A 27875-nucleotide genomic window follows, 5' to 3' on the forward strand; every position below is an offset into this window, starting at 1 on the left:
TTATTAATATATGTACGAGTAGGTACTGGTAGAGTCTAGTACAGCTCATTTCTTTTATGATATAGGATGTCTCCGATATTTTTATAAAGTTCGCTTGTTTTAACAGTTATTTTGCCTATATTATACGCCATTATCACATTTATTTTTAAAGTTTATCTTTAAGAAAAATGTTGGTACGTGACGTAAACCGGATTCAAAACCGTTTTAACCGGATCCGCAACTTTTCCGTCTCGTAAGTAGTGTGTTCGTATTACCGTTGGACATTTTAGGGTGGACCGTGTGTACAGATGCGGGAGTACAGTTACAGACTTAAAATATTTGCGGATTCCGCTTGTATTTGTTCTGAGGGTGGGTGCTTGTACTGTTCTTTAAATGACATTTACCCAAAAAGCTTGCATGATAATGTTAAAGACGTATTTATCACAACTCAAAAAAAGCTCCTTTAACTGGCCGAGCAATACCTCTGTATTTCACAAAGAAAAGTTTTTGGCCAGCATGGTTAAAAAGGACACAAATACTTGGCATTCGCTGTCGGCGCGCGGTGAATGTCAAACAGAACATTTGTGTCCGCAATGATAGGTGATTGTCAATTGTTATCAGGGCATAACACACATACATAGAGACAACATAAAATGTTTATTATTGCGGTAGTGTCGGCCTTTGCGGCTCGTAAAACTTGCTCGATGTGTTTTAACGAGCTGCCGTATTGTGGTCGCAGTTCGAGACTCCGGTATAATATTTGTTTATTGTCCGTCTGTAGGTCAGAACTTCAAGACATGATAGTAAAACGAGATTGTAAATAACTGTCAGATTGTACTGCGATGTCGTTTCATACAATAACAAGATTTTAAGATAACTTTTCTTTTACTTATTTTTTTGCAATTTGATCCGTGTTTTCAGGAAAGAGGAGAATTCTTTGCAACTTCCATTTTGAACTCCTGATCAAAAATGATTATAATAAGTTTGTTTTCCAGGTCAATGTGCAATTTTGGGACCGTACCATCTCTCATCACAACCTTAGAATATTTGCCTCTACTACGTTTAGGTATATACTTACTTTATACTGCCTACAGCCTTACCTTTGGCCACGATCTTGGGAACAAGCACGCTACACATGCCCCAAACCCGTTGTTAAGGAGTTATTCGTGGTTCGTTCAGCATTACCATTCGCTAAGTGTGTCGCGTTGAGAGTGAACGCCGGTACTGTTATACGGCGGGCCGACTTTTACTTTTGACGCCCCCCTCGCCCCCCCCCCCTGCACGTGAGGATGGCGAAATGCTTTTAGGAGTGATGCGTAAACATTGTAGTGTTGACTTTGACTTTGAAAGATGCTGATGTTGTTACTAATGTGAATGACGCTAAGCTTTACAAATTGCCGCTCCTTTTGGATGCTCGTTTTGTTATGATACTTTTTGCTTTGATTGCATTATTTCTAGTTCAAGTTTAACGATGAATGTTGATAGTTTTGTTTAAGATAGCAGAGTATAATTGCCGATACTTTTTATTTATATCTAAGTACATCTATTAAATTATATATCTAATATCATCTATGTATATAGTTATATATTTTCATATGTATTCGTATTGTTTATAATTAGCGATAGCTATATTAAGTAGTAGTTTTAATTGTTTCGTTTTCTGCTGTTGTACCTATCCCAACTGTCTTTTATTATACCCAAAGGTTCACTGGTAGATAATGCCTCGCGGCATTAAGTCCGCCTTATGTACCACAATTGTACGTAAAAGATTAAATAAATAAATAAATAAAATACTTAGCACGTACCCGTGCTAAGTATTTTATTTATTTATTACTTTACGCGTTTGTACTGGACTTTCTCAGTAAATCTGCTTGTAGAAGTACACCTGATTAAGTTTCTTGTAAGTTTTGATGCTAGCTGACGGAAGACGGATGAAGGATTAATTTTTTGATCTACTTAATACGGCATTTATTTGAAATATATCTCTTCAACCGTTGTAACTTATTTAATATCTAAAGGGTCTTTTCAGCGAATTCCTCTTAGAAATTAAACGCAATGCTTTCATAGAAACAGTGTCAGTCTTTTTTTGAATTTGACATAGTAAAACAGGAACGAAGAAACATTCTCAGAAACGGAACAAAGGAGGAACATGACTTCCATTTCCATGTCTTGTAATTCTGTAGGTATCCCATAGGCCACGGTAAGGACCGGAGAGCACGGTGTCGGTTCGCGGATGCAGTGCCGCCGGATCGGGGTCACCGGCACACTTTCACGAGGCGGCCCCCGCCCGGGGAAAAGGGGGGAGGAGAGAAAGGGGGAGAGGGGGAGACGCTGTTCCCTCCTCCCCCCCGCGCAGCTTCCGGAAATGGCGTTTAAGGTCGCCTGGTCAAGGTTATAGTGCGCCTTTTTTGATTATCAGGTGGGGATTTTATGAGCTTTGAAATGAGGTTATGCCATGTATACGTATAATCAATAGGATGGGCTGTGTGAATGTCTGCTAATGTCAAGTGCGTATTCATTTTAATCATCGAAAGGAATTTGGCTTTCAGATCTTAAGGTATTTGACGTTTCTAGATATATAGAAGTATGGTTCTCATGTTATGATTCTATAGTTCTTGATAAATCAACGTACAATTTGCTCAACATTACATTTTATGAGCAAACTTTGCACTTAGAAGACCTCATTTTACTTACTTAAAGATAAAAAATACAGAAAATAATGTAATTTTCCTTGGTTCTCCATGACGTGGCGATTCTCAGTTCTTCGCCAATTCGGGTAATAAATACAAGAGCGTGTCACGAAATCATGTGCCCAAGTAAGTCATAGCTTTCAGAGCGTGAAGTGTTTATTATACGGTCTAAAATAAATTTGGGTTAGTCAATGTTTTGAGGCAATTGGGGGAAATAGGTTGTTATGCTTGCAATTTTATGTACTTTTAATTTTACCCTCATTTCAGGTAAATTTAACCTAGAATCCGATGAAGCTTTTGGAGTTGGTCTTAGTATAATAAGTGGTATACTTTCGACAGAAGTTTATTGGTAACATTTTTGGTTGTTAGGAATTTTCTGTATCTGCATGGAAATTATTAAAAGATTTTCATCGACATTCGTACTGAATGTCTCAGGTCAGTCTAGAACTCAGTGTATCTATCTAAGGTCAATAAAATTAATGTATTCAAATACAAGTCCTTTACAAACTTCACCTCGTTAGTGAGAATAAATTGAGCTCGTGTTCTACATAACAGAGCACTAAAACATAATTCCAATCATTTTCGACGCCATTACGTTGTGAGTTCTGCCTAACTATAGTGATAAAACACATTAAGTGTACTGACCTGCGCATGACGATGCGCGCGCGCCGCTCAAATCATAATAATTAATCATTACAACCCAAAATCTTTACGTCGCGTCGTGTAAAGGTCAAGCGGCACAAGTTATGCGAGTAGCGGCTCTTTTAATTTTACTTTAGTCATTTTATCAGATACGCTGAGAACGTTTGTTTTTTTTCATTTATTATACATTAATATGGCTTTTTAGAGTTATTTAATGTGTTATTGGCCGAATACAATACTAGTACTTTGTTGTAATGAAATGATTGGGATAATAGCTTTTTTATGATGGGGGAGTCTCCACGGACCTTACAGACTTAAACCTAAATCGCCGTGCTACGTCATCCACGTTTGGGGGTCGGTGCATGTCAATGCGTTGATACCCTACCTACTGACATTTTGTTTTGCAATAACTTATATAAAACAAAGCAAACAATTCAACAATGAAGTAGTTGTAATTTCCCTCGCCTCACTCTTTCCTTGCGCCTCGCTCGGGTCGCGTACAAGTTCAAGTATGAAGGGCAAGGAGCGGCGGTGCGGCGGCGCGGGCGCACATTCGCAAGCATTTCACTCGAGCCAAAGGTTGCGCTGACCTTTCGCTCACATTTGCTTTACATCGGGGGTGTGACCGCCTTCGGAGAGGATCGATAGGCGTCATGATAAACTCGAGAGCTTTGATATTTGAGAGTCTTGAGAACTCATCCATAATTGTTCATAATTACAGGGAATAGAACTGTCAGAAAAGTCAGACAACCTGACTAACCAAGGGGTATCGTGTTGTCCAGGTAACTGGGTTGAGGAGGTCATATAGGCATTCGCTTCTTGTAAAACACTGGTACTTAGCTGAATCCGGTTAGACTGGAAAGCAACCCCAACATAGTTGGGAAAAGGCTGGGCCAATGATGAGAACTGTCAAATGTTAATGGGATGGAGATCTCAAATATACGGTTTTTCTGTAGCTGGTTTGATTTCTTATCGCATACCATGATTAAGTCTTGCCTTTCCTGAATGTTACACTAGAACAGATCTTCTGAATCTTGACTTCTACAATAGTTTATAGTTATCTAGTTTCACCTACTCATACTCACTAACAGACAAAGCGTTAATCAGTTTTGTGGGACTCTGTATTAGACTATAAGATTCTTGTTAAAAAGTACTTAATAAAAAACTTCATTAAGAACATTTTTTTTCTCATGGCATAATCCGACACTTCGTCATATTTGCCCCGAATGAACAAACTCAATTAACCAAGTGTCAGTGGGTTGATCACGTAGCTTGTTCTAGATAAATGTGTACATACCAGAGCGACACGTAGGTCTGTCCATCCGTCCGGGAGTTAGTCGTCTGAGATATTAATTACAGTTAAATAAAATACTCTTCGATCATTTAAAAGGCAAGTAAGAACAAAGAGTGGCTTGAAAACCTTCCAATCATATAGGGGTTTGCATCCAACGATTGTGAGGTGCCCTTTGAAAATCATATTAATAAGTCTCCAGCGTTTCGTTCATCACCAGGCTTTTACGGTTTGTTTTTCTTTAAACTATTTCTACAGAAACTTCGCCCTCGAGAGTCTTCCTTACATTAGGCCAGATTTTTATTTTATGTTATACCAAGTATATTTGTCTAAGGGCCGATTTCTCAATCATCAGTTAACTTTTATCTGAGGAATAAATATGGCCGTTTGACATATTTTCTATACAAAAGCTGTCAAAACGTCAAACATATTCATCGAATAAAAGATATCTGGCGATTGAAAAATTGGCCCTAAGTCATACAAATAGAGTTGAAATACTACCCCTTGAGTTGAGGTATTGCGTGAAGTTACTTACGGCATCGTTACTACGTTGTATGCTCTTCAGAGAGTACCTTTATTAAAGTGTAATACTTGTCAGAACGAGACGGAATACAACACTATGTCGTGTTGTCTCTCTCTCACAACTCCAACAGCCTTACTTTAATTATGGCCCTGCGTTTTGTCTGGAGAAAATGCTAATCACTAATTAGAATCGAAAAGGAAGGCAGACTAATATTCTTGTTAGACTGATTGTCCCCAAGTTTGTCTGTTTAACATACTCGTGAATATCTGAGTAATTAAATGTATACTAGACTACCATGTAGGCAAAGTGTGGGAAAATGTTTTGTCTGGTTGATATTGGAGTGAAAACATTGATTTTCTTCGAGAATTTGAGCGTAGCTATGTCTCCTGATATATTTTTGCTTATTTTTTTTGTGCGAAGGACTTTGGGCTTTTGCACTTAGGAATTTAATCCGCGTGTCGCGCGGGTTTCAGAAACACTCAAGGCACATGCACAAAGAAACTCAGACTCAGGACAACCTTTCGTGGATCGAACCCGTGACAAGTCGAGTACCAATCATTCTGCAACCAGCGCATAAAATGGATGTAAACATTACTCTTTCACATTTTTTTTTGTATTTAACTGTGTCCTTTCTTTTGCTAATTTCCTACACCTTATCATGATGTGCAACAGTTACAGCCTGATATACTTTCCTTAGCTTTGTGTCACGAATACAAACCGCTGTGTGTTGACATCCAGCTCACAGTTCGTAGCAGGTCATCAATCCTCGGCTCCTGTTCATGCTGGTCGCGTTCGTTGTAGTATACAATACGTCGCATGACTTTAGTGTTGAGGACCACTGGCTATATTGACTTCTAGATCATAATACCTAACCTAAAAATTCTCGTGTCGCGGTGTACGAAATTAAATTCCGCCAAACGGCTCCACCGATTCTCATAAAAAATTGTGTGCACATAGGGTAGGTCTGAGAATTTTTATTCTCTGAAACTAATTTGTATGGCAAAGCAACTTTTGCGGGGACAGCTAGTTGTATATAGGGCCTGAGCACAGAGATTTTAAAGAAAGAAAAATTATGTGAAATTTCGTTCGATATCTCCTTTTTAAAACGATTACAGCGTTGTTTTATAAGCTCACAGTAAAGACACCATCTATGTAAACAATAGGTGAACACCATGTTGCTCTATGCCTTATACTCTATGCACCGCACTTTTACCTATGCAGTGAGCCTCTTACACCAGCCAAAAACGGCTTCAGGCAAAGAGATGCAAACAATTTCAGACTACAAGCGACTACAGATGAACTTAGTGTTTCACTGAAATAATATTTTTAAAATTTTAATATTTAATTATTCAATAGTTTATGTACAATAACAATGTTTTTCATAAACACAAATATTATGTCCAATACTATCGCCTAATAAAAAACGTCCAGATTCAAATAAAGATATGCAAATATCCTGTCTTATATTATTGACAGTTCGTTACCAGAACATTTTATATAATTAATCATTTTAATTACGATAACCTCAATTAAAATAGAATATATTTATCAATAAGAAAACTTGTTGCTTGAACCCAAAAATGCCATACAGGTATTTAATTAACAGGCACCTTAGTTATTTTGAAGAGTTTATTAGTGGAATTCATACGTGTAGGTAATAAAATAGTCACAAGTCCGCAGTATAGTAGTCACGTAGTAGGAGTTTGCGGCGGGCGGCGGTGAAATCATGCCTCGCTATTTAAGTGGGTTGGTGAAAGAATCTCTCCGGCGCGCGCGCAGCGTACCGACAGCAAGCAAAGCCGACCTTGAATCGGTTAGCATTTTAATTCTGTTTTTTGTATTTCTTAAATATTACACAAATGAATGCTTTTTAACCTCATTATGGAAGATCAAAATGTAAAGTAAATGTTGTGGTTTTTTTTGGATTTTACAGTAAGATAAATTAATTTGTAATTGTGACAAATAACAGTTGTATACCGAGTTTTTAAGCAATCTGGAAATATATTGCTCTCCCAAAAATGACAATAGCTGAAAATCAAAAGCAGAAGTTTTGTGTAAGGTTTTAAAGCCGGGGGCATAAGCCGACAATAAGATGATACAGATACAGTGATTCGAAATCTCGTGTGAGATCGATTTATCAGTACACTTTTTACCGAATTGTGACGTTATGTCCCATTCTCTTACGTTTCATCATCTCTGATGCCATTTTCTGTAACAAGTTCCTAACACTAACCGAAATCATTTATTTTCGTCATCTAATTCACAAATACTATTTGTTTGAATAATTACTCTGTAATACTTATTTTCTATAATATGTAAAATAACAGATTATTGCAGACTCTGTAAAAAACCTTACTTGATCAGACACGTAGTCTCAAAAACGTATTATTTTGCCATTGCGATTTTGACACTCATTTAACAATCGATTCAGATTTGCAATCCATTATATAAAACGATCGATTCGATACAGAGCCGACGCTAATAAATTACTTACTTTGCAATATGAAAAACTAATTAAACAAATTGAGAAACAATTTAGTTGCCGACCGTACCGTGCGCGTGTGTGTGTCACACGTCGATACGTTGACATTCACGTGCATGGGTGAGTTCAATTCGCACGAGTTTTTGCGCGTGTGTGAGTGTTTTCTCTTGTGTGCCCTGCGCAAGAGCTCTTGTTGACGCAAAAAGGCAATTTGTCGTTTGTGTGTGCATTATGACAATTTTCACATCCGACTTTCTTCCGAGACGCACGGGAACATTACGTGTGTTGTGTGAACTAAACTTTTAGTTGGATCTTTCACTTTGTGTGTTCACACCTTTGTTTACTATATAGATGTCTAATGTGACCCACTTGTGTCTTTACGTGTATTTTTAGAAATTAGCTGCGATTTTATTATGTGCGATTTACTTACGGGCTAAGGTCACACTTTAATGTAAGTAGACTATATCTGATAATAATATAATTAGCTTTTATGAATATGAAAATGAACCATAAATCCGTTCCTTCTCATTCATATCCTGTAATATACATGATACACAAATATTTAATAGAAAAAAAAACAAAGTAGTATCGTTAACAAAAAAAATCTTCATTTATTTTACATTAATTTACAAATTTACTTAAACATCTATTGGAAAAACCTCTAGAAAAATAACATTCGCCGCTTAAAAAGTACGCATAATATTTAATTGTTTTCGTCAACTGTAATGATTTACAATTAATTAATAATTACAAAAATTATATTGAAAAATAAATACTTAACGCTAACAATTTATATTCTAATAAAAAGGTACTTTTATTAAGTTCTATTCACACTTGTCGGAAGAATCGCTGCGGTCGAAACGGGGAACGAATGTTTTCTTTAACTGACAGCATTAAACTTGAACTGCTTTTTTCTGCGCAGTAAGCAGTTAATAAGATTTTACGAAAAAAAAATGAGAGGTGAATTATGTTCAATAAATTTACAACATTAAAAAAAAACAAATTACTGTTTCACTAAAAGAAAATGCAACGACACTAAGCTTTATTGCTCCTTTTATTGGTGAAAGCGAATAATAAAATATAATGTTTAGCTACTGAAAAAACTTCTATTCATGATTATTGCCCATTCTTCGAATGACTCATCAGTCTGTTTTATTTAAAAGCGATGTGAAATTATTTCTTTATGAGTAAAATTGATGAAGTGAGGGGTCACTATTAGTGTTTATCATTTACCTTGTTCCTTATAAAGAGATATTCGATTTCCTCAATAACTCGTAGGATTTCAATTTCATTTCTACACGAGAAAACTTTCCATATTCCTTGCTAACGTTCAGAGGTGAAGTAACTCTATTAAGAAAAGACAATTATACAAATATATAACGAATGAAAATCTACATTTAAGCCTACAGATAATATTAAAAGCACCGATAAGTGAGGACGTTTCGACCGCGCGTTCTCAATCCTGTGTGTATGTCCCCTAAGGCAACAACCCTAGCGAGTGCTGACGCCTCAAACAGTCAGATACTACGATAGTCCTATTGGAATGTTAGAGAAAATCCTACGCGAAGTAATGTATGGAAATGGAATGTTTGTTGAGACAACTTGACGATTCGATTAATGGCTTGTGATAATGAAATTTCGTGTGTGAGTGGTGATTATGTCGTATTCATTTGTTTGAAGATGAAAATGTTCATGAGGTGTCGAAGCTTCCGCAGGTTGTGACAAACAGTATCCCTGCATGAATTATGATTGAAATGAAAGGCAGCGAGCTCGTTGTTGAAATTTATACTGAATTGTTACAATTTATTATTTCGTGACTAAACAAAGTTAGTGCACGCAAGAATGGTTTAGGGTAATAAAATGCGTTCAACAGAATATTGTAGTGTTGGTGATTAAAAAATCAAACATATCCTGAATTAAAAATTACGAGTCCCAATTTTGTTCGTCGGCAAACTCACGATAAAAACCAATCAATAATCATAATGCTAATCACCTGTAATTGGTTACTTAGAACCGAATCACGCAGTCCTTAGCCTCGCGAAGAGGTAGCTGCCCCAAATACCGTATGCCGTAACAACAATTACAAACTGCCAACAAATACCAGTCTTACGCAACAGCGGATCGCTATTATTACTACGAATTTTAGTTTTTTTCCGTCCGCTTCCCGGACGCAGCGAGTTCCGTTCGCGTGCGCCCGCGCATCTACCTTCTGTGTATAATGTATTGAAATGCGAGCGCTGATTGGCTCGTCCAATCGACCAATATAATAATTTAGCGTCATATTTTCAGCGCCATTTTTTATATGATTTTCTGGTCGAATTCTTTTGGGCGGTCGATGAACTTTAATTTGAAATTGCAGCCTTCGATTATTACTGAAAAGCGTGAACAAGGTCGTACGTTGGTGACATGTTGGAAATACTCAACTGTGATTAACTAGGGCGCATGCGCGATTGCAGGCAAAAGCCTTATGAAAGTGTTGATACGAAATGATTATGATAAGTGATACCACAAATGTATGAGATGGTTGAAAAAATGTGATGAGTTCCTGAAATGGTCATTTTATGGGGCGATGTATTTTTGACAATGTACGATGATTAATGAAACGCGATTTTGATGTGGAGTGTGAAATGTATGGTATGATTGTAATACTTCGTCGTGATCTTGAACTTGGGAAGTTACGTGATGTGTGGATGACGTATGAGTCAATGATATGAGAATGTATGACGGAGTGGTGAACATCAGGTTTGTGTGACTTACCATCTAATCATGATTTGATCATTGCAATAAAGTAACAAAGAAGAAGAAATGAATGATTACTTTGACAATAACATTAAAAATCTTTGCAAGTTAAGAGTTACTTTTATTAAAATCTTTTGGTCCCCGTTTAAATATAATGAAATGAAAATTAAATATGTTAATAGTAAGTCGCAAAGATTTTTATTTATTTACATTTTGTGACTGCTGTGTGTTGAGGTATGTTATGTTATTAATACTTGTTGCTTCAAGTGAAAGTTACATTTAAGTTCAAAGCTAAGTAGATCAATAAATAACTAAATATCAGCTTAACGAAAATAGCAATCCTTACTCATAAACAATGCCAAACATTACAGTTCCTACGTCACATATTTAAAGAGTATTTTATACAAAGTTTATAAGTAAAAAGTTTTGTATTGGCAGTATAGTGTTAGCCTCGTGAGCTTTGTCATTTCTCTTCCTTAAAATAATTAAGTACTTATTTATACATAAAGACAAAAAAATAACTAATTAAAATTCTGACTAACAATAGGTAATCGGAGTAACCATTCACATATAAAATTAAATATTTTCTTTTACTAGATTACAAAAAATATTTCGTTCATGTTTTGTCCGCTCTAAGGACGCACGCGTTGCTGGCGAGGCACGATGCGGCGTGCCAGGCGATAGACGTCAACACATAACCGAAATAAGAAGATAAACTACTCTAATGAGACGGAAAGATCAGAACATATTTTCTAAGATTGAAGCGGAAACAAAGAGCTTACAAACTAATAATATAATACAGAGAATATAAATCCCTTAAAACTAGTTAACATTGCACTTGTCCTTAGGAATGTGACGCTAATGGGTTAAATTAGTAATGATACGTGATACCACGTAACTACGTTAGAAGTCGAGCGTCGCCGAGCGCGGCCGAGCGTTGCCGAGCGCGGCCGAGCGCCGCCGCAGCAGCGCGCGCCAATGTTTGTGGAGCCGGCGCCGACCTCACCCTCCTAACGAAATAAATTTACAATAGCCTACTTGAGATTCACGCTCACTGACACTGACGCCACAGACACACTAATTTACAAACTACAAAATGCTTCATTTTGAGCTAGAACCTACACCTACTAGTCCCTGCCGATCCGCTTGTGGATCTGTTGGTGCTTGATGAGGTGCGCCTTCTGACGGAACGCCTTCGCACACACGTCGCAGCGGAAAGGCTTCTCCCCCGTGTGCGTCCGGAGATGGACCTTTATGTTGGACTTGTTCAGGAATCCTCTATTGCATATCCCGCACCGGTGCACCGGCTTCTCCTTGCCGAGCAGGCCGCTCAGCTCGGCTGCTGTGGCGGAGGAGAACGCGAGCGCGCTGCCGTGCATGTTCCCGCTGTTCGCCTGTTTCGCCTTAGCTCGACTTCTTTTGCTTTTACTCGCTGGAGTAGATGTTGTGGTATGAGCATGAGGATAGCCCAAAAGCCTTTCTGGACTACAAAGTCCTTCTGGTTTCAAACCAAGCGCATAATGTGAGGCGTATCTGCCGTTGAGCAACCCACCGACACCGTCAGTCGTAGACACAGCGTTTCCAGGTGGAGAAGACGTTGATATTACATCCATGCCGTAGCTTGTAGAGCTCGGCGCCTCCTGCTTTACTGGTGGTCCATTCTGCAGTCGGTTTTGTAGTAATGGCATGTAGCCATGCGTCAACAATGATTGTAGCGTCGACCCTGCTTGGCCTAAGTTTTTCTGAAGAAACTCGGAACTTTTTGAAAACTCCTGATTCTTACAAGGAAAGTCTAGACTGGAATGATGATTCATTCCCGAAGGTGGTGAGTTAGGCAGGCCAAATTCAGCGAGATCTTGCTGTACTATTTTGTCCCCAGGTTGAGTACATGCGCCGGTTATCCAGGCGTCAATATCCATCCAACTGTCGCGAGAGTCATTTCTTTCTGGGTCCTCTGGTTGTGACGGAACCGTGGTGTCGGCGATGGCCGACCCGATGATGGCCGCTATGTCTTCTATCGAGCTGATATCGTACATGTCCTGCTTGTGTCCGTCTTCGAAAAGTTTAGCGGGTGGTGAACAGGAAGCGGCGCAGGAGTCTGCGGCGGAAGTCTCCGCGAAAGGTTTGGTGTCAGGCGCATCTAAGAATGGCTTGACATCTTCTAAATCTGGGGGCTCTGCGTCGGCGGCGCATGTTGATGACGACACAACGTCATGGTCCGCCCCGTAGCCACTTTGAGTGGGATAGTTGTTGTTTTCTTCTGGAAGGCGTTGCGCTATCGCATGGTAATGGTGTCCAGAGATGCCGTTGATAGATAAGTGTCCGGTGTACCCGGTGAAAGGAGGCAAAGGTTTGAGCTCTGCGAGAGGGGTAGGAGCGAGGAGGGAGTCTAGGAGCTCGTGACAGGTGGGCGGGGGGGAGGAGTGGTCGAGCTTGGGGTCGAGCCAGCAGCTGCCGAGCAGCAGCTCGTCCCCGCTGGCGCCCGCCACGCTGGCGCACTTCATGCCGCGTCTCACCGCGACGCCGGAGCCCAGTGAGAGCCCTCCACCGCCATACTTGGACGCCGCCACCCTGCTGCACTATCTGTAACAAACAAATACACATCATAAGTAACCTGTCACACTGTCACATACGACATGGACTACTGAGCGCATTCAGTATTTTACTTATCGCTACAATGTAAACGTGGAATACGGTAAATTTACCGTATTTAGTAATTTCTTGATCGACCTTGAGATTTCTGGCAACCTTATGCAGTAGAAATATTCATTAACCATTTCTTTATTATAATCCCTTGGATAGTACCAGTAGTATTGTTAAAAACCTAGAACATTTTACGAGTATGTCGAACTAGTACGCAAACGCAATCAGAGATGCCTGCAGTAATCGCTGTGTTCACGGCTCAATAAGTAACCGTGCTGCGGGCGGCCCACAGCCGCTCTGTTATATTTCTTCGCCGTTTTATACTTATTTTCTTTTTAATCAGCCTTTGTTTTCGATGAAGTAAGTAGGTCACTACAGAATTTTGAAAACGTTTTTTTTATAAATAGTACGAATTTTGGAGTTTAATTTCTTCATCTACTTACTGATTGTATTTTGTTTTTACTTACAAGGTTATCGATCGACGACAACAAAAAGGTATGTAACCTATGCAAAAGATGTTTTTTTGACAAACGGGGAGATTTAATCGAAGTGCCCGGGTATGCCTATGTATGCGAACCTGTGTGCACGACGTGTATGAATTTAACATATACACAACAAAACATAACTGATTAAGTGCAGATAGCAGCAGGCCCCGATCCGCCACAATTACCGGAGCCAGCCTCGATACCTGACCGTGTTCATAGTTACTACGCCACTATACTGCCTCTACTATCACCAATCGAACCGCTACTGTTGCCGTTGTGGGAGCAAGACGGCGCTACATGACCGTAGCGGCATCTCGCTTCTACAATAACATAAGTCCTGCTTGAAGTCTTCATGGTAAGGTGTTCGTCGCTAACGAAATCACCTAACTGAATACCTAATGGACTTGATGAGCGCTCTATTTGTTTTCATTGCTTTAATCAGCATGTTTACAGGATTCAAGGGAGTTTTGTATTTAATCGCTTTCCTTGAATAGTTGTTCAACTTTGCTGAATAAAGTTTACTTATAGTTTTATTTACCCCCCAGGAAAATAGCAGTCTTCGACTTTATGTAAAAAAACTGAAACGGATCTAGGTCAAAATCGAAGTTCTAAGTTTTTGTTTATCGGAATTTTAGTAATAGTTTTGTTTGGTAGTGTTCAACAATGTTTTATAAACGGACAACAGACTGACACTTTTTCTTAATGAATATTGCTAAACCGATACAAATGACTGCGGCACTCAATGTCATAAGTTCATTCCCCTTAGCTGGAATAAAGACATTGCAATAGTAAACAACAATATCGAACAATTAATTTCCAGCTGAATTACAAAACTAGGTTTCCTAAAAAAAGACTATTTTAATTCTTTGAGTCTCGTTACTGAGTTTTCATAACGTCTTGTTGGGTTCCGACAAAAAATCGAGTATCGAACTTATGACAACACGCACCATTGACCAACGGCCACTGCACGCAACGAGTTGCGATATCAAAGAAAAAATACTATTAAAAATATAGATTTGTCTCGGCTGCCAAGAGCTCGGCCTTGATTGGGTTTTTCGCAAAATATTGTAGTATGGATAAAAGGTTGATTGCGTTTCGGTGGGCCGCGGCGCGCTGGCGCAACCCGCGAGAAAAAATGAATTACCAGACACCCGATTGCATAGCGAACGTGACTCAAATAGTACAATTAGTCATAATACGAACTGCTTGATACCTTCAGGTAATAAAATTTATTGAAAAAAAATATAAAAAGGTTTTACACATAACACCTTTTGTGAATGTGAATATACCTAACATAGGTTTGTCAAAAATCTTTATTTAGGTTTTACAAAATCTCCCATGATGTGTTCGCGGTTTCACAAGGCTTGTAAATTCTCTATAGAATTATAAATCATTTACTCCACTTTAATTGTTACAAAGCCAGCTATCTAGGTCCCAGCACCAAAAACAAACGAATCCAAAACGCTTAAAAACAATTGCCCATCACCTAGTATTTAGTTTCGGTCCAAGATTCTCAAAAAAAAACAAGAAATCGTAAGATCTCGCGTCCCAATTCCGTAGAAATTGTCACAGTTTCATAGATTATCTGCTCCGATGAGCCGTCCGAGTGAAAGTAGTCGCAACATGTCTGACTTTTGTAAATCAAAACGATCTTTTACAAATATCGGTTATAAATGTCAGCGGGGATCGATGAAAGTATAGCTTATTGCGTTTTTAAACGTTTTGTGTGATTATAAAGATAAGTAAGTCATCGTTCTATTGTAGAACTTGAAAGTATCGGAGCGTTCAATTGATTACTGGGTTTAAAATATTTATGGAATAAGTTTGGTTCGCGAAAGTCATGTCGATAGAATAATTTGAGGCTATTAATTGAAAAATTCGCCTTAAAGGCATTTCATTTCATTTATACGTTCTCATTTTGGATATTTCTGTATTAATTTAATCTCATGACAAACTTCAGTATAAAATTTATGCTTAAAAATGCTATCACAAACTCTACACCTATTCATTTTCTTTTAATTGCTATTAAGCCGTTATGCACCAAATATTATAGTAAAGTTATGTTCTAAGCCCGCCTCCACGGTATGCTAATCCAAGTCTCAAGCTGTACCAAATCCCGAACACTAAAAACTTAGACATGGCAACTTAACATAAGGCACGCGGCACACTGACCGACTAACGCTGCCCCCACACCGACAAGCGGATTCTTAAAAAAATCGTATCACGAAATTAATTTTTAGGCCAAACTACACGAGGCGCCCGCATCGAAAATTTGTCGCCCGCTGAAAGAGACAAAACATACGCTACAAACGAGAGTGAAAGAAACGGGTGTAAGCGAAACAGGGCCGCCTAACGGTACACACACGGAAGTATGTCAGTGGCGTAAACACTACTTTATTATACACAGGTCGAAAGCAACGGGCGTCGGACATTCAAAACGCAACCTTGACCGGAGGTAATAAAGTCGCCGTTTGGATAGCAAGCGAACTGGTTTTCGATTTTCACGGTGCTGATTCACGACAATAGAGCTATGTCCGTTTCTGTTTGATGATTGCTTACGAGAATCCAGTTTTTAAACCTACCTCAAGGCTAGACTCGCCGAGAGGCTATTGATGGCTTTTGATGACCTATGTTACCTTCATGCTTTCAATCTATCTACAACTATTAAAACTGCTGGCAAATCTGATAAGAATACCGACATAACTGTGAATATTTCTCAATGTTGCGAAAGGTCAAAGAAAGTGTTTTGTTTTTTCATCGAATAGGTGCGAACACAAAGATCGCTATCTAAACGAAGATTAAATGCCAGGCTGAAGGCGTATAATGTTGCCTTAACAGAAAGAAATGCCTGCATTTTTTATATGTGACCCAAATAAAACCGTTTTCAATGCACTTGAGTCAACTCTTAATTCGATATAGTTATTGCAGCTACATAAACCTTAGTTTAAACAATATACTCAATATCAAGCTTAAAAACGTATATTTTGTCTATAACGCAGATAAATTGTAACGCTAAAATACTACAATTTAATTTGGATTTGCTTTACTAAGTCCAATATGCAAATTAAATTACTTATGCAAAAAACGCTTCAGAAGCCTGTCTTAAGACGGAACAATAATAAAAACATTTCCATGGCAACGGAAAAAAACACTCAAAGCAAAAATGCAAATTCTCCGACAAAACAGAATAGAACTATAAAAATATTTACTTAGAGTCTTAGACCTAGCATTTATTGTTGTAACTGTTTATTGTTTCTTAGTAAAATAAAGTGTCGGCGCGTTTGATCCCTACATCCTAATTGCCTAATATACTTGTTTGTACGTTTGTCAAGGCAGTAGGTACCGTTATAGGCCCAACGGGTTTTTTTAGGAGCGATGGTATGCCATGCGCGGGCGCAACGAGGTTGAGTGGATTTTGGGTGGCCCACTGTGGGAAAGCGTGGTGATTACACCGCCGTGTGGGACGGTATTGTTGTTGGACGTACTTAGCGTAATTGGATTAAATAGACCATTAATTTGTTATTAAAATAATAGGTGTTAGATTGAAGATGATTATTTTAATTATTTGTATTACATGTACGGTAATTTATTAAACGTAATTCGTTCTTTAAAGACTATGTAATTATTGCTTGTGATGTTTTTAAATCATCCGATTTAATTAACAAGTTTCAATGCAGTTTCATTTGTGGGGTTACAAAAATGATGATGGAGACAATTATTCAAATATAAGGCTGGCTATTCACGAAACCGCAACGGTCAGTATGTTGAAATGTCAATCGTACTTAAAAAAAAACTTTATAAATCAATCTTAAACAGCTACAAAACACAACGCCAGTATTTCGACAATCAGACACGATTTGTTAAGAAATCAAAGTGGTTTACAAAACATTTATTCTGCGTTATAAAATTACGTTGAAAAGCCCAATAAAGTGAATGTCTCAATATCCTACACTGTAAACAAATATAATGTATCGATTGCGCTCTACATAGGACATAGAAAGTAAGTTTTTGTGGGCTTTAAAATTGTACTACTGAAAATTGAACGCACGTATAATAATTACTTCTCGTTTGCATTCAGACATCGCCAACATGTTCAAGGCATCTGCGTTATTTATTAGTGAATAGAATTCCTTATTTTTGAAGAGTAAAGAAATGGTGTTTCCAAAGTATATGAATAAGTTGCGAGTATCATAAAATAAAAGAATATGAATCCGTCTTTTGTTTTTCATAGTAAAACCCAGATGAGGAACAAGTACATTGTTCGCTTATACAATGTTAACACAACATGTAAAGGGTTGTATTAGCATATCAATTTGGTTTTAAGAATTATATTTACATTTGTATTGACTTACTTTACTGGAAGGATCAACCACTGTCTACCATTTAGCCACGAGAAAAAACTAAATATAGAGACGAAGTAACAAAAAAAAATACAAGTAGTTTAAGGTCAGGAACTAGTCTTACAATGCAACAAAAATCGGAAATCCTTCAATAAAGTCTACACTATACAAAAGACAAACGAACATACAAGCTCAAGAAAAACAAATCGAAAAAACACAATCAACTAAAAGTAAAGATATCTCCGTATATAACCGTATCTCCCAAAATCCCGTAGTCGGGTACAAGAACCCCTGTACCACGTAACGGGAGGTCATCGTCCTGCGTCGGGATAGCCCTTTACAGTTACAGGGTCGTCGCCCGCGCCGCTGGCCTTGGGGATCCTCCCGAGAATATCAATAGGACAGGTGAACTCCGAACAGGGAAGTTTTGTGCTTTGATGTGGGGGTTTTTTTTTAATTTTTTGTATTCGATATTTTGGCTTTAGGGTCAGTTAGTCGGTAGCTAGCTTTAATTTTGTGTGATTCAGTTTTGAGATTAATTGGACGTGATATTATCATGTGTAGGTACCTATACAAGTTAATTATCTTGTATCTTCGAATTGCAGATTATAACTTATTTCTAAGTAAGTAAGCGATGTTTTTAATAAATCGTGAACGGTACAGTTTCATTTTATCTGATAAGTTAATTAAAACATAACGTGATTTGATTAATTATAAATTTTCTTAAATTAGAATAAACATTGCCTTCTAGAATAGATCGACCGTATCTTATTCAGAAGTCTTGATAAGATTCTTCAATACAATGAAGACGCGTCGATACCTACATCAATAAATCAAGTATCAAGATACCAATTACATCTCAAATACAGCGTCCATTACAATAACCAGTTTCCGAAACTTTTATATGAAGGCGTATACTATCGTTACACACACATGTGCAGTGATGGCGGTGGGCGTGTGTGCGTGTCGACGCGTATGACGCATGCGCACGCCGCTAGACCAGTTGTGACGTAGCGACACTCCCGCGTACACAGGTTGTTGCGAAAATACGTAATTGTCATATTAAAAGTAATTATTTTTGTTAGGGCTATTGCATATTTAATAAAATAATTGTTTTGTTTCAATATTGCCATTAATACTGCAATAAAAACCCGTAATTATTAGTTTTTTTTGTTTATTATTTCAACACGAATAATTAAATAATTGTCTCATTATAATGTTTACCATTCCTATTAAATTTGAGGGGTTATACAAAGTTTTTTAAACCAGTTTTTGCTAGCTGTCATTAGTGGTTCACCGCATAGTTACCGACAATGGTTTACTAGATAATTTAAATAGCTGCCTGTTTGCACATCTAGTCCAATTCGAGTGTTGGCCAATCAATTCTAATAAACCTATTGCGGTATTGTTAAATCTTGTATCTCTTTGTACTTATTTGTTTTTCATTGCAATATAATTCTTACCCATGCTGGGTACTAGAATTATACTTTACTAGCGCTTTGATAAACATATGGATGTATATAAAACAGTTTTTTTTTTAAATATTGAACTATCTAACTCCAAAACCAGAAAGAGGTCACAAAAATAAAAATAAAAAATATTTATAAGCAGCAGAAAAAACGGTAAAACAATTGTACGTAATTTAAACACCCTGTACATCACACACGAGAATATTTACACGGCGAGCGACTCGTTGTCCGAGTCAAGGTGGCGGTACAGTTAGGCATTGTTTACATACGTATGCGCGCGACTGTACACCGCCATGGTAACGTGACGTGCGCGACTGTACGGTGCTGTGTGCCGGTGGACGAATGATATCACGGTATGTTATACATAGTTAATTGTATTGTATGGAGATATGTACTTATATTAACACGATGTGTGCTGTGCCGGACAGTGGTAATGGAAATATGGCTTCTCTTTTGTTTAGGAGATTTTCGAATTATAACAACAAATGCAACTGAAATAGCAACTTGGGTTAGGCCTTTGTAGAATTAGGAGATTAAAATAATCTACGCGTTAATAATCGTTCCCTGTTTGTCTGTTTCTTCGTCTAGAATCATGTCTAGCAACATTTTGTATTAACAGGAATGTCTGGGACGCTCCAACACAGTGCCAAAACAAAATCACCCTTATACCACTTATAACTAGTTTCTTTTTCAAACAACACCCTATAATTTCTTTGTTTGTACTTTAACCTAGATGATCAATTACCCATTGGATACAAAAACCAAGAAAAAAACTCTTTTTGTAAATTTAATTAACTAGAGCACATTAGTCACATTTCTGAAGCATTTTTCATTTTACTATTTAATTAATGAGTCTATGTGGGTTATGATAAAATTTTCTTAAAAGTTTATTAGTATTGTATGGCAGTTGACAGCTGGACAGATCGCGTGCGACGCGTCAATTGATGTCTACTATGTGTAGAGAAAGGCTATTAGCTGTCGGAGCCCACTGAATATAAAGCGTGATAGTCTGATACATACAGGTGTTGCTTTCAGGAACTGTCTGCAGATGTACGAGTTTATCTAACTAATCTATTTTTTAACCTTTCCCAGGATTTGTATAACATTAATTTTAAGTTTCTTTAAACAAAGTAACGAATAAAATTATTTTGCAAAAATACAAGACTCAGAACTGAATTAAAACGGCTTTAAAACTGTCAAGCTTAAATGTTACAATAAAAACTTTTTAGTGAAATAGGTGTCAAATTACAGCACTATCAGTTTAAGGGTTGGCAACAAAATTATTCCACGTACAAAGGAAAGTCGTAAAGTGCAATTAATCCTTAAGTCCAGTGTCGCAGACATATTATTTCTCGATAATTTCTTTTAGCTATCTTCCACAACAAATTATTATGCAACAGACGATTACTTAACACAATGACATATAATTTATTTAATTCGTGCCCAGCAGTTGTATTCTTTTACATTTTAAAAGTTTCCATATATTTTGACTTATATGGGTAAGACTTAACTTTATTAGGCAAAGGAATTTCGTCGTGAATCCTTATCTTTTCGTGTCAAGATGCATTTCAAGATATTTAATGTTCACTTTTGTGAAACTAAGTCAATAATTAACAAATAATTGAACATATTTATAAGTAAACGTCGAATAAATATTGTTTATTAATATTTTTTTGGTCTTTATTTATTGTATTCGTGAATCGTAACATTACCGGCTAATAAATATCCTTCGGTTAGACTTGTCTTATTTAAACAAGTAGACATGTTATATTATTTTATCTATCGTAAAGTAGGTGTGCAATATTTTATTCTTTAAGACTGGGTAAGACTAAGGTAAAGGACTCAAATCAAAGCAGAAAGTCTTTGCATCAATATTTTCATAATTATCAAGGAGTTGCAATCAGTTTTCGTTACGGTTTTAGTTAAATAATAAAATAAAGTCATCATTACAATTCTTTACTATTGAAGTTCGAATACTAGTTAACCTGTATAACTCAACTTATTTAAAGGCAAAGGCAACAGCCCATTCATCCAAAATTCCGATTGAACCTAAATTTTTATTAATGAGCAAAAAGTTTCCAACGGCTGGTTTTTATAATCGATAGTAAGTTGTGCGTCACGGAGGCCGTTCACCTAAATATGAGTGCAATTATTTTCCGTTCGGTACTTTGTTGCAGGTGTTATGGGTAGGCAGGTATTAGCGGGATCGGAGGACTGTTGGAGGGACAAAGAAACGTTCAGATACCTTAAACATTACGAGAGATTATGCTACACTAGAATTCAGTTACAAGTTCTTTTGGAGCAAGAAACACAACAAATAATATTTTGAAAAGGTAAAATAACTACAAAACATATCTACATCATATAATTAGCTTTCTTTTAAAGGTAACAAGGCAATATAAAGATAATTTTTAAAACAATAATAATAATATATGTAAGTTGCAAAATGACCTAAACATCTGTAGATTCTAATCGCTGAGCAATTACAACTTAACTATAAAACGACATCAACCGCTACGATCAAACAAATAAGGTTTTATAACAAACAAAATGTATAAAAACTTACACAGTAAACCTTCGCAATGTGTCCACTTTGTGATTACACTCGTTGTTACGTGGATACAACGACAAGGGTAAATGTGTTAGCAAAGGAATATTTATAAACCTTTATAGATTACGCTTGTATAATCAACGTATTTGTGTTGTAATTTCATGACATTTTTAGTGGACAACGTTGACAAAATATAGCTTCAAAAGCCCGGTTTTTTGAAAAGTATTTGTTGAACAGTCAAAATACATAATTTATGAAACGTAATTTTGCTATTTTTTCAAGACACGTCATGTTGTTAACTCTAGCTTTATAGCTGTAGTAAATTTTCACAATCGCTGAATGAGCTGGTAGAGTCTTATCAGCTCATAATTAAGGGCTCCGGGAGCGGAACTATCCCAATAAATACGCGTGAGTAAACCAATTCAACATTGAAATGAAAAAAAGACTAAAAGCCATAAATCATTTATAAATAAAGGTTTACGTTAAATGATCACTTGTGCCAATACTTCACCTAATACTTGTGTGTCCAGCAATTTCTAAATCACCATAACCACTTAACGCCGAATAACGGTGATGGCGACGCCAAGGCAATTTCCAATACGCTTTAAAAACTATAACAAGACTTTTACTTGGCAAATAGAAAACGCGATTTTCTGCGAGTTTCGTCAAAGGCATAAGGTTCAAAATTGCTTGGAGTTTTATTGTTTACAAACATGACGACTTTTACAATTCGCAGCGCTTTGCTAATACGGTTTTCTATGGAAGCGGTTTTTTTTTAATTTATTTAGCTGAAATAACGTCCTTCGTTTGGTATGCGACTTTAAATAATGATGTAACTTGTATGGTATTGTTTAATACGGTAAAAACGATATGAATTTGAAATATTTAAGAGACTTTCTTTCCTTTTTATTACCTGTTATTAAAATATTTTAATAAATTTATTCTTGTTCCCCATTAATGAACTTGGTAGATCATCCAAAGGTATTAATCAGGGTTTAATCTCAAAAATATTCTAACCGTCAACTTAATGACGAAATGAATATAAATAATTTTGACATCAATAAAATTATCATTCACATAAATTTCCCCACAATAACTATTCAAAATAAATTATAAGAGAAAATGTGAGTTTTCCCTAGGCTATAAATCACTAAATATTCCATAAGTTTATTAAAATTCATAACAAAATCAATTCTCGCGACCGGCCGCTAATGTCCATAGAAAAGACATCAACGCGCGGTACAGTGACCCACTGACTGTGTCAGTGTGTGCGTCGCGTCCGTGTATCATAATTACGAACACAGCGTAAGTACGAGTTAATGATTTGAAAAATAAGTTATGACTAAGCAATATTTGAAGTGAAAGTGCTGAACTGGTGTCTAATGTTTTAATTGATGTATTTGTTTCCAGATTAGTTAGTTATTTATGTTGTCAGCATTTTAGTATTTTGCATTTATTGTCAAGGTCTGTGGTATGCAATACGAAGTTAGAAATAAAATAAAATCTGGAAATGTACATTAATATTCTTACATTTCACTTAATATGTATTGGTGTTTTTTTTTCGTAGCATTCAAAAAGTAATTATTCTAACAAAATGCCCATTACACTACACATTCCTTATTTTCAATAACCTAATAATTACACACTTGTATAAAACTACAAAAAACCAATAACAATAAATCTTGTATAAACCACCATCACACACACACACATACATAGCCACTCACTCACACATATTCCTCACACGTACAGATACGTGTGAGCATGTGTGCGACATCAACTTTCTTTCGCCGGCGCAGGCGCACCTCGTTTCTTGCAACCGTGACATTGTAACTACTGCGAACAGGTCCGTGAAACTTAGCGAGGACTTGAGACTCTACTGCAGACTTACTTCACGTAGATTTGTGAGGTACAGACCCTAGCTTTTATAGTTTAAAGATTGGTAACTCAGAAAGAATCAATGATGATTTATTTTGAACATATTTTTTTTCTAATTTATCGTATCACCAAAAATATTACGCACATCACTTCATCAATCTATAAATGCCATCATTTGTAAAAAAAAAAAAATGACACAGTTCATGTTTGCTCGAAGTTTTAAAAAATGACCCTTGTCATTTTCTTGATAAAATCATCATCAATCAACGCCTTTTAGCTGTCTTAGCCATTTTAGACAGATTGACGAAACGGCTTAATATAGTCACACTGATCACTATTCCAAATTTGTCGATCGATCTTCGTCTATATGCTCAATGAGTTGAGTTCTTCACAAAAAGTCGACGGAACTGTGACGACTGTAGAGGGTGTTCCCAATAAACTTGCCAGAGATCCCCATTAGCAAGAGATTAATTGCTAGCTGGACCCGAGTTACGATGCAGGTTTGAAGTAGAAGTATCACGGTATATATATTGTAACAGAAAGCAGTGGTGTACAGAGGAAGGATACGTTAGCAAATTCTAACCTTAGGTGGTTTTCACATAGGTGCTTTTTTGTGTTAAAAAAGGCAAATTTTGTATGAAAAATATATATATTATAACTGTAAAAATCCCTCCAATGTGCATACAATTCCTACATTGTATTAAACACGTCTTCCAAAACTATTTACTCAAAACTAAGTTTTTTAAAAATCCTTAAAACTTATTTAACTATTTCATACTTAGTTAACTTACTTAATTATTTACTTTTTATGACTTCGTCTGCGTGGTTAGAAGATATAAGTTATGGCTATTTCTTCGCTCCTATTAGTCGCAGCGTGATGATACATATTCGATCTTCCTCGATGAATGGTCTATGCAACACAAACATATTTTTTCAATTTGAACAAGTAGTTCCTGAGATTAGCGGGTTCAAACAAACTCTTCGGCTTTATATATTAGTATAGATATTAAGTAAAGAAAAAATCCTTCTACAACAAACCCAATTAAGTGGTCTATCAAAGTAATACTTCTATAACCTTCCTACACATTGGCATACTACATCGCGCGTAAAATATCACCGCGTCGATCTAACTCGATATCGAGTCACCATCTAATGCATCATTATTGTGTTCGATATGCAATAAAGATAAACTTGACCTAGTTTAAGGTCTAAGTGGCTTTACGCAGATTAAGTTGTACTAACTGTAGTCAGGAGTAAGTAGCAAAAAGTGATTGATGGTATGTGTATTAAGGTAAGCAAGTATTTGATGTTTTTATAACTGTTCGTGAATAATATCATTTAATGGCAATCATTGAGGGCGGCGTCCGAATGGTCTTAGGCTCTATCTTCGAATCTTAATTTATTAGGTCAAGTTGCACAATTTTGTGTAGTCATTTGTCATTTTTACAAGATGCAAAAGCAAGATGACTAACTAAGCTATAGAGGGTTATGCACACTGGTACAATGGTGGTTAAGAAAATTGAATAATTATTTTAAAGATTTCAAACTGAATCCAGACTAATAAAAACAATTTGGTAAGTACTTAACTTGTCAACATAGCCTCTCTATTTTTTGTGACATATCATTGGCAGAAAGCCTGAATGCTTATTTGACTACTATACTGAACTATAACAATCAAATGCTTAAACGGTACCTACAGTCTCATATCAAAAGCCTCATAAATTAACGGTTTAAAGAGAATCACCGTCATCATCGAATACTTCATATTTTTGTTTTAAGAACTAGATTCGAGTACCGTTAGTGACGTCACAGCGGTAAGGCACATTGTTAAGCCGTTAATTGGAGCATTTTTGAAACAATTAAGTTTTTGATACTGTTCTCATGACGCTACGAGGTGTGAATTTTGGTAATTAATACTGCATTTTTAAATAACCGTTGTTTTTTGTTACGTAATTCGTATATCTCTATTTTGAAAACTAATGTGAAAAGTTGCGGTAGTTTAATAAGAGCTTTGATAGTGTTTTGTTTTTAATACTAATCTGCCTCTAGTCCGTGGATATCACTAAAAAAAGGTATTAATAAAGACAAGTAGATAAATAGCATATGTTTGACAGAATTAATACAGCTTTGTTTCCAATAAATTGCACTTACAATTCGAAGAACATTAAGTTATTCAGGGAAACTATTTAAATGATACAAAAAAAGGCTAATTAAACGTTTCAAGACATTTCGAAACAAGCTTTTAACTCTGAACAAATCAATTAGGGGTTTAATCTAATCTTAAGTAATTAAACACAATTTAATACCTGTTTGGTGTCTTTAAAATCAGTAGCGAGATGCTATCGTTAACAGCATCGGAGCGAGATAGCTTGGCCACTGTACAGGGGCGCGCAGAAGGCCAAGTTAAATCCGTCGTCAACTTTACTTTTTAATAATCTCAAAGTAAGGTCCATTTTGTCATAACCAAGAATAAATATTCATTTTTGAACAGTGTCAAAATTTTTAAGTAACTGTTTAAGATTACATAAGACCGTAATAAGGCAAACTTGACACCACCCAAATATGTACTCTCAGTTTTGTTTCAGGAACTTTACAATATCATTCTTAACCTTCTATTTTCTCTGTCTAGTGGTTAAACGTCCAAGACAGTTCATATCAACATTCATTCATTAAAATACTGGCCGTCGGTTTTTATGTATAAATAAACACACACCGAATAATAATTTAATAGTCGAGTAACGGAGCTGACCGAATCTCTTGTAATTGGAGTGCGGCGAGCGCCGCGGGATACTGTTATAGTGGCAAGCTATGAGATATGTGCGAACTCATGGCAGGGATACAGGCTCATCAATTTGGAAAATACAGTGTGATATGAGACCGGGGGGGTTAATTAAGGAAGATGTTGGACATCGTCATTTTTGAACATAGACTCTAGGATTAGCTTTTAAATTTACGTATATTCCGGAAATTCATTAAATAATAAATAAATGCGGACATCACATACATTATTCTGAACCCAAAGTAAGTTGCTAAAGCACTTGTGTTATGGAATTCAGATACAACGAAGGTACCACAAACACCCAGACCCGAGACAATGTAGAAATGTGAATTTTTACATTGGCCCGACCGGGGATCGAACCCGGGACCTCAGAGATAGCGACACCTTGAAACCGGTGCGTACGCCACTCGACCACGGAGGCCGTCAATTGAATATTGAGATATTGGTATGTCTTTTTTAAACAGACTCCCTCATTAAGGAATTTATGCCGTGTCACGGGGGTTTTCGCTAACATTCAAGTCCACAACACATCACAAGTTACCCAGACTCAGAAGAAGTACTCATGGATCACACAAACTCATTTTAAAGCTGCTTTTCCTGTGTCCACTGTCAAGATCATGTACCATTTATTCTTTGACATCGCCGCCAACTTATGACTTGTAAACAAAATAAGAGCGTTTATTTATTTTTCGTGTTAATTAAAATTGAGTGACGTTCACCGTCAGTTCAAAAGTATCGTTGTTGTAGTTTTTATTCGCGAATAACACCTACTAAGTGCTTACTGTTGTCGAGGTAACGGCGAAATATAATTATTTTAATTAATGATATTATTTCACTGACAGGTTTCATTTTTAAAATGGTCGATATGAGGTCTGTTAATGATTTTGTATTGAAGCTTCATACGTTAGAAATTCTTTTATTTTAAATCAATATTTTGTTCATGAATATTGTGTCTTCTAGACCTATGTATAGGAGGTCCATACTCTAACCCTCCCAATATAATATGAATAGACAAAAAATAAAAATATGTTTGTTTAGTCTCATACAAAACAAATAAAAAGTACTACTGATTGTAACATAAAAGCTATTTGTAGTATCTTTAAGATTGTATTATTTTGGTGTTAGCGTTTCATGACACCGGTTTGAGCAGATGTCCCGTGCTCTTACTTATAACTCTAAACACGGATTGCCAATCACAGCAATCGATTCCAAATCCAAATAGAATTAACAGTAAAGCGACTTAGCGAACACAATGACACAACATCATGAATAATCCAATTGGGCTTAATCTAACAGTTCGGAAACCCACTTGAATGGGAGATGTACCTACCTAGGCATCTACTTAACTACCTGCCTATTGTGGATGGGCAGTTGATCAGTGATC

At 36.6% G+C, this 27875-nt stretch overlaps 1 protein-coding gene across 1 annotated transcript in view; it reads right to left on the reverse strand.

The window, feature by feature from the left end:
- Window positions 1-10879: 10879 nt before the first annotated feature.
- The window catches only part of LOC113493009 (ichor), a 34100-nt gene continuing 17104 nt past the window's right edge, over window positions 10880-27875 (reverse strand). The window contains exon 3 of the mRNA XM_026870777.1: window positions 10880-12929. Within this exon, the coding sequence (XP_026726578.1) occupies window positions 11474-12850 (1377 nt within the window). The 5' untranslated portion in view covers window positions 12851-12929 and the 3' untranslated portion in view covers window positions 10880-11473. The remainder of the gene's footprint in view (window positions 12930-27875) is intronic.

Source organism: Trichoplusia ni, chromosome 4 (genome assembly GCF_003590095.1).
Source record: "Trichoplusia ni isolate ovarian cell line Hi5 chromosome 4, tn1, whole genome shotgun sequence".
NCBI lineage: Eukaryota > Metazoa > Arthropoda > Insecta > Lepidoptera > Noctuidae > Trichoplusia > Trichoplusia ni.